General features: G+C 40.8%; 1 protein-coding gene across 2 annotated transcripts; it reads left to right on the plus strand.

Moving 5' to 3' along the window:
• Window positions 1–48: 48 nt before the first annotated feature.
• On the plus strand, window positions 49–11,512 carry trmt2a (tRNA methyltransferase 2 homolog A). Of its 2 annotated transcripts, none has more exons than XM_039802583.1 (12): window positions 49–171; window positions 673–1,311; window positions 2,307–2,415; window positions 3,108–3,289; window positions 4,620–4,734; window positions 5,287–5,402; window positions 5,524–5,635; window positions 8,253–8,375; window positions 9,252–9,327; window positions 9,922–10,038; window positions 10,123–10,219; window positions 10,596–11,512. In XM_039802583.1, exons 2-12 carry the CDS (start codon window positions 686–688, stop codon window positions 10,750–10,752), a joined length of 1,830 nt encoding a protein of 609 aa, XP_039658517.1. In that variant the 5' UTR covers window positions 49–171; window positions 673–685; the 3' UTR covers window positions 10,753–11,512. The 2 variants fall into 2 exon arrangements, with proteins under 2 accessions (XP_039658517.1, XP_039658518.1); XM_039802584.1 differs by having other exon boundaries at window positions 132–147; window positions 684–1,311.
• Window position 11,513: the final 1 nt, after the last annotated feature.

Consider the following 11,513-nt stretch of genomic DNA (forward strand, 5'->3'; position numbering starts at 1 on the left):
GCATGTTTTTAAATTCATAAGTTCACCTTATAACGACGGACATGACGCTCGAGCCCTGAAATGACGACTGCCACTTTAAATGAGTTCAAAGTTCACCGATGCACGTGGTTAAATCAACATGGCAGCGCCCTGCACATTTAGTAAGAAGTGGAATTGAAAGTGTATAAAAAGGTAAGCTACATGAAAAACATGTTATGGACTTCCATTGAATATGGCCGCTGGCGGTATTTAGCACGACAGGGACCTGGAAACCTGTTACATATGAAAAGATAGATAAAACAAGAACAGGCAAGAACGCAACTTCAGTGCATGCACTGAAGCATTTAGCTTACATGTGTGTGCAGTGCAAGTGGTGGAAGTATTTTAGCATGACATACAGCCAACACTCTAGTCCGTAGAAGTTATTGCATTTACATAAAAGCTGTTCTTTATATGGAAACGTTTGTTTTTTTGCCCTCTCATCTAGATTTTGAAGTTAATTGTAACCATTGTTAAAAAGTTACAATGTCCCCTAATCAAGCTTGATATTTGAGCACACTGTCCAGCTAAAATCGGTGAAAAAAGCCAAGTGTCTGGCAACATGTTTAAAAACGTTTTTTTTTTTTTTTTAAATATGTTTTGTCTTTTTGAATGTATGAGATCAGTCTGCTAATTGGATAGTTAATTTTACAGCATCAACAGAGTGATGGCAGATGTTAGTGGCAGCCCAGTGGCTGACACTCCACCCTCAAAGGAGGAGAAGCCCGATGAGCCTCCCCTGGACTCCAACAACGATGATGTAAAGTCTGGTGTCGAAGCCGAAGGGGGGAACGAGGAAGCCTCTGACCCCAGCATGTACCGCTACATCAAAGAGGACCTCTTCACATCCGAGATCTACAAAGTGGAGATCAGGAATCTGCCCAAGTTCACCGGCTTTAACGACCTGAAGAAGTTCCTGGCCAAACACAGCCTCAGCCCACACAAAATCAAGTTGTTTGGCAAGCAGACGTTTGCTTTTGTCACCTTTAAGAACGAGGAAGAGCGTGACAAGGCCATGAAGATGGTGCACGGCATGCAGTGGAAGGGCCAGGTGCTGAGCGTCAGGCTGGCCAAACCCAAAGCAGACCCCATCCAGAGGAAGAGGAAGCAGCAGGAGGAGGGAGAGAGCGCAGGAGGGCAGCCTCCATCCAAGCGAACAGAGGGGGATGAGAAAGAGGAGGCGCTCAGTGTCCAGATAGCCAACGTGGTGACTCCTCTGTGGAATGTGCCTTATGAGGAGCAGCTGAGGAGGAAGGAGCAGGAGGTGGTGGGGGTTCTGCAGAGGCTGGCCAAGTGAGTGGTGTCATTTATATGCATCTGTTCGGGACTTAGAATCTTCGTCCCCAGGATCGTTTCCTTCTGTCTGTTCCAAAGGTTAGAACTGAGCTGGGGGAAAAAGGCGTTTGAGTTTGCTGCTCTCTCTACATGGAACAGGTTACAGAAATCCATGAAACTTACTGAGCTGGTCTCATTGGTCGCTTTTAAGTGCATGTTGACTGACTTGGAGGCAGCCACATCTGGCTGCAGATGTTTTGCCTGATGTGTTCAGGATTGTGGTTGACTTTAAGGGATTTGCTGTCTTTGCTTGTCTTGACCACGACACTCTTGAAAAAGAGATTTTTTTTTTTTAAATCTCAAATGAGTCTCTTTCTGGTAAAATAAATTATTCTAGGGCTGCACAATTGTGTTGCAGAGACGTCCCGGCCTACAAATCGTATCCTCCAGAATAAAGAAAAAGTCTTTGTTTGGTACAGATCCTCTCAAAAATAACACTGTAATCATTTAATTATTTTCGAAGAAAAGGAGAATAATGATACAAACGATGATCATTCCCTCCAATATCGTCAATCATATCGCAATCACAATATCAGTCGAAATAATCGCAATTAGATATTTTCCTCATATCGTGCACCCCTAATCCATCCATTCATGAATACTAGTAATAATACCATGTGTCCATAACAGATCTGCTGTATTTGATGTACAGTATCAAAAATAGATTTTGACCAAATATATGCCATTGAAGGCCAATACCATGTTTGCGGAAGCTCCTGACGGCCCACATATTCAGTGTCCACATTAAATAACTTTTCTGTCTTTCTATTCTCTTTGTAGAAAACACTTAAAATAGTGTTTAGAATCTCACATTAAACGCCCCTCCACGCAAAAGGTTATTGTTTCAGGCATTATTGCATATTTTACTGAATGACTCTGCGAAGAAGTTCTGTGTCTACATGGGCGTTATGCCATACAAAATATCCATCAATGCTACTCTGTTTCTGTTTCAGAGAGATTGGCAGCACCAACAAAGCGATGTTGCCATGGCTGTTTGCACAGAAAGGGAAATACAACAAAATGTGTTGTTCTCTGGAAGCTATCAGACCATCTCCTACACAGGTATATATCTGCATGACTTAACTCATTTCACATTCTACTGACTAGGGCTGTGCAATTAATCGAAATGTAATCGTGATTATGATTTTTGGCTCCCAATGATCACAAAAACTAAATAATCGAGAAAAACATTTATTTAGCTCACTACGTTTTGCAAGTAAACTCTTTTCTCTTGTGTTCTGAATGAAAAAATAAACTTCAAATAGGAAAAGTATGAAGGCAAATTTCACAGTTGTGGTTTTTACTGTTGCTTTATTTCACTTCTTCCACTGCTTTTTTTAAGTTCAATAATTGCAACATCTTTCCAGAAGTCAACGAGTAATCGTCTTAAATTATCGTGATTTCAATATTGACCGAAATAATCGTGATTATATTTTTTTCCATAATCGAGCAGCCCTACTACTGACACACACACACACATCATACCTTCATAAATGCATACTGTACGTCTGTATTAAAGATTAGTGTCTTAAATTAGACAGAATCCAGTTTGCAGAATTGTCACTACATGTTTAAGAAGTACAGTAACCTAATGTGCTGTCAGTAAGTGTACAACACATTCATTTATCTTTTCATTACACTTAAGATCTTAGTTTAAAAAAAAAAGTAAACTCCATTGTTGTACACATAGTAATGCATGAATTGTCTAATATCCCCCTAATCCTGTTCATATTTCTCTACCTGTATCATGGCAGACAGAGTACAGAAACAAGTGTGAGTTCCTCATATCGGTGGGTGCAGACGGCGAGGATAAGACCATCGGTTTCCGCCTGGGGAAATATAAAGGCGGCTCCTGTGCTGTGGTGGGGCCGGCGGAGACGCGCCATGTCTCAGCCGAGGCCAAGAAAGTGGTCAGCGAGTTTCAGAAGTTCATCAGGTACTCTTACACGACAGTCCATAGCAAGGCAAGGCCATGGAAAACCAAACTATCACATACAGTATTTTACTTTGGGGTTCTTCATAGACGTCAGACTTAAAGTGCTCATATTATGCTCATCTTCAGGTTCATAATTGTATTTAGAGGTTATATCAGAATAGGTTTACATGGTTTAATTTTTCAAAAAAACACCATGTTTTTGTTGTACTACACATTGCTGCAGCTCCTCTTTTCACCCTGTGTGTTGAGCTCTCCGTTTTTAGCTACAGAGTGAGACATCTCACTTCTGTTCCATCTTTGTTGGGAGCCGCACATGCTCAGTAGCTAGGTAAGGACTACTAGCCAGTCAGAAGCAGAGTATGAGGGCGTGTCATGCTAGCAGCTAGGCGAGCATTATAACGTGTGTTACAAAGTGACCACGTTTGTGTCTGAAGTAAAGGCTGGACTACAATAGAGCTGTTTGTGAACAGTGTTTTCTGTTGGAGATGGGAAGTCCCTTTGGGGACTTTGGGCTTTTCACTTTGTAAACCTATAACATGCACACAAAAAAAAAATCTATCTATCTCACAAAGGAAAAAAGCATAATATGAGCACTTTAAAAGATCAAGTCTTTTTTTTCCTTTATTTATCTCATTCATTTAAAAACAAATGCAACAACAGCATTTAAAATGAATGAAAAGGAGCAGAAAGAAGTAAAACTTATAATGTCTGCCCCTTATCAACACAAAATCATTTACAGTTCCAGGTCATTTGAGCTGCCTCATGCAGCCGTCTCTTTGTCTAAGACATCAAAAACACAAAATGCATCAATAAAGTTGATCTGCTACTTGACACATTTCTTCTACTTTGGGGTGGAACTCACAAGTGTCATCACAATACACTTATTATATCCATTCTTTGGACAAAGATACGATATTTGCGGATGTCTTAAAGTCTGCCACGATACAATTTTGATTCAATTAATAGTCCTGCAATCCATATGAGACGATATCGTATGCCCATTTAACACAGTTCCATTTGTATCAACTCAAAAGCAACAAAAATAGGATTTGACAATTTTTTTTTTTTTTTTTTTTTTTACTGAGCTCTTCAGTAAAAAAATATCTTACAAACGATATGTATCGATATTTTCACTTAGCACCGGTAGGTTTTTTTTTTTTTTTTACTGAGCTCTTCAGTAAAAAAATATCTTACAAACGATATGTATCGATATTTTCACTTAGCACCGGTCACACCGGATCGTGGATCATTGACTCGATATATCGATCCAGATGGATGTATCATTACACCCCTACCACTATGGCATTTAATCTCGCTATTTTCCATATAGGACAACCTCATACTCTGTGTACAGTCCTGAAACGTATGAAGGACACTGGAAGCAGCTAACTGTGAGGACCACGAGGACCAAACAAGCCATGGCTGTAGCGTTCTTCAACCCACAGGTGAGGACTAGGGCTGCACGATATGAGGAAAATATGCGATATGCGATAACGTTGTGAATATAGCGATAAAGATATTGCGATAAATAAAGAGATATTAAAGTGTATTCAGTTCTGCATTTCTGCTGCTTTCAGTTTTCTGTTAAAATACAATAAATTGCTTGTTGAACTAAAGACAAATAAAAGGAAATCATTTCCAACCTACTTTTATTTAGTTTATTTATATTATATACATTGAATTGAATATATAAGGCACCACTAAAAAAGTGACTGTTTTATTTTAAAATTATTTTTAAAGTGTTATTTCCTGCTATTTTCTATCAACTAACACAAAAAATCTGAGTGTCTACTGCGATATGTTGCAGCCTTCCGCAATATGTATATTGCGCCAGTTAATATTGCGATGACGATTTAAAACAAAAAAAAACGATATATTGTGCAGCCCTAGTGAGGACATGTTCTGCTTACCAACTGTGTGCGATCCCGTTTCTGATAATAGAATCACACGGTTAGATTTCTCCTTTTTGATATCTTTACTTGTTAATGACTCCCTAGAAACTTGAAGAAGAGGAAGTCGATGCATTAAAACGCTCCATGAAGAAGTACTTCACCGAGGGAGAGGGGAAAGACAGCGGCGTAACCTCTCTTTACTTTGTTAGAGAGGGTCAAAGGTAGGAAGAGATCCCCCTGCCCCATAAGATGACTGACAGCATCAGGAAAAAATAAGCAGGACAAACTGTAGAGAGCGGACTATAAATACTGCACTGAATTGGTGTTTTTTGGGCTTCCCAGGACTTCTCCTAACCTGGAGGACTTGCCCTGTGAGCTGGTGGCTGGAGAAGGCAGCATCCATGAGGAACTCCTGGGTCTAAAGTTCAGAATATCTCCTCACTCCTTCTTCCAGGTGTGTGTGTGTGTGTGTGTGTGTGTGTGTGTGTGTGTGTGTGTGTGTGTGTGTGTGTGTGTGTGTGTGTGTGTGTGTGTGTGTGTGTGTGTGTGTGTGTGTGTGTGTGTGTGTGTGTGTGTGTGTGTGTGTGTGTGTGTGTGTGTGTGTGTGTGTGTGTGTGTGTGTGTGTGTGTGTGCACAGTGGTGGAAGAAGTATTCTGTTCTTTTACTTAAGTAAAAGTACTATTACCAAACAGTTTGCAAGTAAAAGTCCTGCATTGAAAATATTACTTAAAACTCCATTGCGTAATGTTTTGAGTTGATTCTTAGCAAAACCCCCCTTTGTTCTTTCACAAATATGTACTCATTCATGTGTAATTACTTCCACCAACTAATCAAAGTATTCTCGTAAGCGTAGAATCTGCCATTCAGAATACATACGAGCGAGTCGCTCGAATGACGGCCGCCATGTTGCGCCTCCATCTTTAAAATACATTAGCCAAAGAGGGACATACCTCCGCATTTTGCCCTCTTACACCTATTGGCACCGTGAAGAATTCAATTCAATTTTATTTATAGTATCAAATCATAACATAAGTTATCTCGAGACACTTTACAGATAGAGTAGGTCTAGACCACACTCTATAATTTACAAAGCCCCAACAATTCCATTAATTCCCTCAAGAGCAAGCAGTGCGACAGTGGCGAGGAAAAACTCCCTCTTGGGAAGAAACCTTGGACAGACCCAGGCTCTTGGTAGGCGGTGTCTGACGAGCCGGTTGGGGGTGTGATGAACAGTGGCGATAGTAGTCACATTAATAATGGAACAGTGACTGGATGTAGCGGGAAGCAGCAGGGTTCAGCAGGACGCAGCGTGACATTGCAGGGCATCGCTGAGCTCAGCAGGGAGTGCAGCAGGACCACGGCGACAGCTGCAACCAGGATCTTGGTGCCAACGTTCTCCAAGGAAATACGCTGGGGGAAAAAAGAATAGGGACTCCGGGGAGTAAACTCCCCAGAAGCTAGGATTAGTAACAAGCATTTCTGGGACGGGCTGCACACAAATAGTAATAGTAACAGTAATAGAAAGGGAGAGGAGAGAGCAGCTCAGTGTGTCAAAGGAAGGAAGTCCCCCGGCAGTCTAGAACTATAACAGCGTAACTATAACAGGTAACTAAGAGAGACAGGTCATAAGGAGAGGTAGCTTTTTCGGGCTTAGAACTCTCCCCCTGCCGGATCGGGCTTGGCTGGCCTGCCTCCCTCTACTTTGTTATGTATTATTAATCTAACAATTATGAAGAGAAGCAGTTGGGCCAGTTAGGTGAACACTGCAACTCCTCACTCCCTAACTATAAGCTTTATCAAATAGGAGAGTTTTAAGTTCATTCTTGAATGAGGTGACAGTTTCTGCCCCCCGAACCCAGATCGGGAGCTGGTTCCATAGGAGAGGAGCCTGATAACTGAAGGCTCTAGCTCCCATTCTACTTTTAGAGACTCTAGGTACCACCAGTAACTCTGCATTCTGGGAGCGCAGTGCTCTAGTGGGACAATAGGGTATTAGGAGCTCTTCTAGATATGATGGTGCTAGACCATTTAGAGCTTTGTAGGTCAAGAGAAGGACTTTAAACTCAATCCTGGATTCAACAGGAAGCCAATGCAGAGAAGCTAATACAGGAGAAATATGATCTCTGTTCTTAGTTCTTGTGAGAAAACGCGCTGCAGCATTCTGGATCAGCTGGAGAGTCTTAAGAGACTTATTTGAGCAACCTGACAATAGGGAATTACAATAGTCCAGCCTGGAAGTAACAAATGCATGGACTAGTTTTTCAGCGTCGTTTTGAGACAGGATATTCCTAATTTTGGCAATGTTACGAAGATGAAAAAAGGCCGTTCTTGAGGTTTGTTTTAGATTGGCATTAAAGGATATATCCTGATCAAAGATAACTCTATAAATTTCTAACAGTGGTGCTGGAGGCCAGGGCAATACCATCCAGAGTAGCTATATCTTTAGATAATGAAGTTCGGAGGTGTTTAGGGCAATGCCAGGGGACAAAACGATAGACCAAAGTTAATATTGGAGTGGCTAGAACAGCTGCGTGTAAACGATGGAGATACTAAGAGCTAATTTTGGGTTCGGCCACCGTAGGAGGAAGGGCTAAAAAGTAATATTCAGTTGGTTGTCATATACAATTTCACAATTTTCGATTCATACACAATGTAGCTTTAAGTAAAAGTATATAAGTGTCATCAGGAAAATGTACTTAAAGTATTAAAAGTACTCGATGCAGACACCTCCTCACATTCTAGAAACTGGAAACGATCCAAACAGTTCGGTCAGTCAACTAAGTGATTAATCAGCTAATCATTTCAGCTGGACTTGTAGACGGTTATATTGTTGGGTAGTTCAGTTTACAATAAAACCATATTTTGTGCTGAAATCCTTAATGTGTAAAGTAACTAGTAACTAAAGCTGTCAGATGAATGTAGTGGAGTGAAATGTACAACATTTCTCTCTGAGATGTAGCGGAGTAGAAGTAGAAAGTGCCTCCAAATTTCTCCTTTAGTACAGTACTTGAGTAAATGTACTTAGTTACATTCCACCACTGCAAATCCATGCTGGTTGGTGTCCTGGCAGGTGAATACAGGAGCTGCAGAGGTGCTGTACTCTGCTGTGGGGGAGTGGGCCCAGCTGGATGGGGACAGCACAGTGCTGGACGTGTGCTGTGGGACTGGAACCATCGGCATCTCTCTGGCTAAGGTGACCTAGTCGTCTGTCGCACACACTTAATTCACCTTTTGACCTGGTTTTGATAATTACAACTGACAGGAGTCAGCAATAGATAACTGTATTATATGTTTCTCATCATTTTTGTGAATAATAATAATAATAAATAATAATAATAATAATTATTATTATTATTTTGATTCAGGACACAAATGGAAGGTCCATAGTACAATAAAAAATGACAATATTTACAAACCTAGTAATAAATATACAATACAATTCATATAAATGAATAAAAGGTCAACAACCTGACAGAGCTAAAATCAATGTGGGCCAAAGCTTGTATAATTCTGTTTTCTGAGACCGACATTCTACACGTATCGATAAATAAGGTTTCTTATTACCAACACTAACAACCATTTGACTAGCACTACACCATCTTGGTTGTTTTAGAAGCCGTCTCATGCCATCATTATACGCTACATTCAGTCTCTACGTGTTCTTTTTTCTGTAAGACAAGTGGGCAGTGTGGTGTACAGAATGCTTTGAATAAAGCTACCTTAACATTAGCAGAACACAAATTTATGTGCAAGCACACTAGCCTGAGCATACATCTGTCTGTTGATGTCCTTATCTGATAAATCATTAACAATATGATAGCCAAGAAATTTATCTCATCACACACTTTAAGGGCAGTACCAGATAAAAAGAAATCATAATCATATTACCTTTTTTTGTAATTTTGTTTATTTTTGAAATTGAGCAAAGAATATGACCACTCTTGCATTACAAGTCCCAACTTTCTTTCACGTACAGCAACATCTGCACTATTTTATTTTTTCTATTCTTTCCGGTGTGAAAATGGAGGTTCTGGCCAGTTTTGACATTTCCGTTGACATTTGTCTCTAGAGGGTAAAGAAGGTGATTGGGATCGAGCTGTGCCAGGAAGCTGTGGAGGATGCCAAAGTTAATGCAAAGCTCAACGGTAAGAGGCCAGATAACCTCAAACTACCGCCAGTGATTTATGTATGCAGTGGGAATATTCTTACATGTAGGATGGTCTGTAATGACAGGGTTTAAGTTAATAGATGTTCATTTAACAATGTCTCTCACGACAAAAAAAGTTCGGTTACACTTTACTTAAGGGTATCTACGTAAGAGTCACTCTTATGTAGCAATACGGTCTCGCAGCAGTTGGTGAAATGGTCACGTTATTTTTAATCTGTTGATTCGTGTACAGGACACGTTTGTCGCTTTTTTTCGTGGTGGTCAGCACGTAATGGGAAGCATCTTGACCCAGAGGTTGGGTTTAGGAAAAGAAGAACGGGGAAAGGAAACGTCCCACGCGGATTTTCGGCATTTCATACTACTCGCTACCGTAGTCGTGCTGTGTCACGAAAGACGCACGTTTGATCTCTTAAGTTGGTAGTGGTGGGTGGGTACCGTGCAGTCCTGGTTTCAAATGATCTTTTTGCATATTAGATCCTCGGATTTAGTTCATGACGGGCACAGTGTGATCAACTAAAAGTGCATGTTCTGTGTTTTTTTAAATCGGTTTTTCATTGGTTTGTATTTGAAGGTCTGAGTAATGTTGAGTTCCACTGTGGGAAAGCAGAGGATGTGTTCCCCAACATTCTCAATGCTCTGGTGTCCCCCAACCTCACAGCCATTGTGGATCCGCCGAGGGCCGGCCTACGTGAGTAACCGGGTCAATACATGAAAGTGAATTTCACTCGCTGCAGGACTTGTCACATATCAGGTTTTGGTCTTAATGAAACAGATTCCAAGGTGATCCTGGCCATCCGGAGGGCAGAGCATCTGAAGAGGCTGGTTTATGTGGCATGCAACGCTAAGGCAGCCATGAACAACTTCATTGAGTGAGTCATTATGTGTTTATAATGTTGCTGTTTTTAAAGCAGCAATGTTTTGTGGGCATCAGCTTTATTAAAGGACAAATCTGTCGCAAAATGAACCTAGGGTGTTAATAACACGTGTACCGAGTCGATTATAAGCTAATTAGCGGTCTGCGCTAATACTGGTCACATTCGATTAGCATGAAAACTGTCAACTCGGTACACGTGTTAGTAACCCCTAGGTTCATTTTGTGACAGATTTGTCTTTTTATTTTTATTTTTTTAACTGATTTGTGAAAGGGAAAACAAAACCCTGAATAAATATTTCTACTGTAATATCATTTAAAATGTGGTCGGTTCTATAAAAGTCAATCCTATGTTGTAACTTTTTGTCTTTTAGTCTGTGCAGAGCGCCATCCAACAGAGTTCACGGGGCCCCGTTCCGTCCGGTGCGAGCCATGGCCGTGGATCTGTTCCCTCAGACCATGCACGTTGAGATGCTTCTGCTGCTGGAGAGGGTGGACTACGACTCCCAGCAGCAGACCAGCAAGCAATAAGGAAGAGACGGGGGCTGTATTTGAAACCGCCTACAACAAAACCTACTACAGATGAGCGCAGTATGTACTGTATAGTGCACTCATCGGGAGAATCTGTTAAATCCATTTATTTTGCAGTATGTTAGGTCAGGCTTAGCCGGTTTTTGAAAACAGAAGTAAACGCATTTGTTGCGTCACTTTGCATTGTGCGACGCAGTAGGTGAGGTAGATTGGTCCTACCTCTGGGGATATTTGGCATACTGAATGCTACATTTTGGCCAAATAAGTACGTACCGCTCTTATAGTAGGCGGTCTTAACTTTAAACGGACCCTGGCCTTTGATGGGCAGCATGGGCTTTCCATACTAGGAATGTATGCGCACACAGTACTCCAAGGAGCCTTTGAAATGAATGTTAAAAGCATTTCAAAGGGTCAGTTCAGCCAAATAACTACCACTCACCAGTCCTTATCTTGTAATGTAATATTAATTTCAGCTTCAAATAAACAGTGTTAACAGTGAGCAGTTCTCTGCTTATAACTGAGCTTTATGGACATTCCCTTTGCGTTTATAGTTTAAGAACTTTTGTCAGCGGTGTTAACTCAAGTGGGTTACTTTGAGCTACGTCTTAAAACCACAAAACTATTTTAGATTTAAATTTTAGGCTTTAGTTTCCTGGAACTGATACCTTGTTAAACTGTGGGTACTATGGAATAAATAGATTAATCTTCTCTTGTATGAGTGTTTCATCATTCTGTGACTGAATAAAACAAAGCCCTTCTAG

Source organism: Perca fluviatilis, chromosome 6 (assembly GCF_010015445.1).
Source record: "Perca fluviatilis chromosome 6, GENO_Pfluv_1.0, whole genome shotgun sequence".
Classification (NCBI taxonomy): Eukaryota; Metazoa; Chordata; class Actinopteri; order Perciformes; family Percidae; genus Perca; species Perca fluviatilis.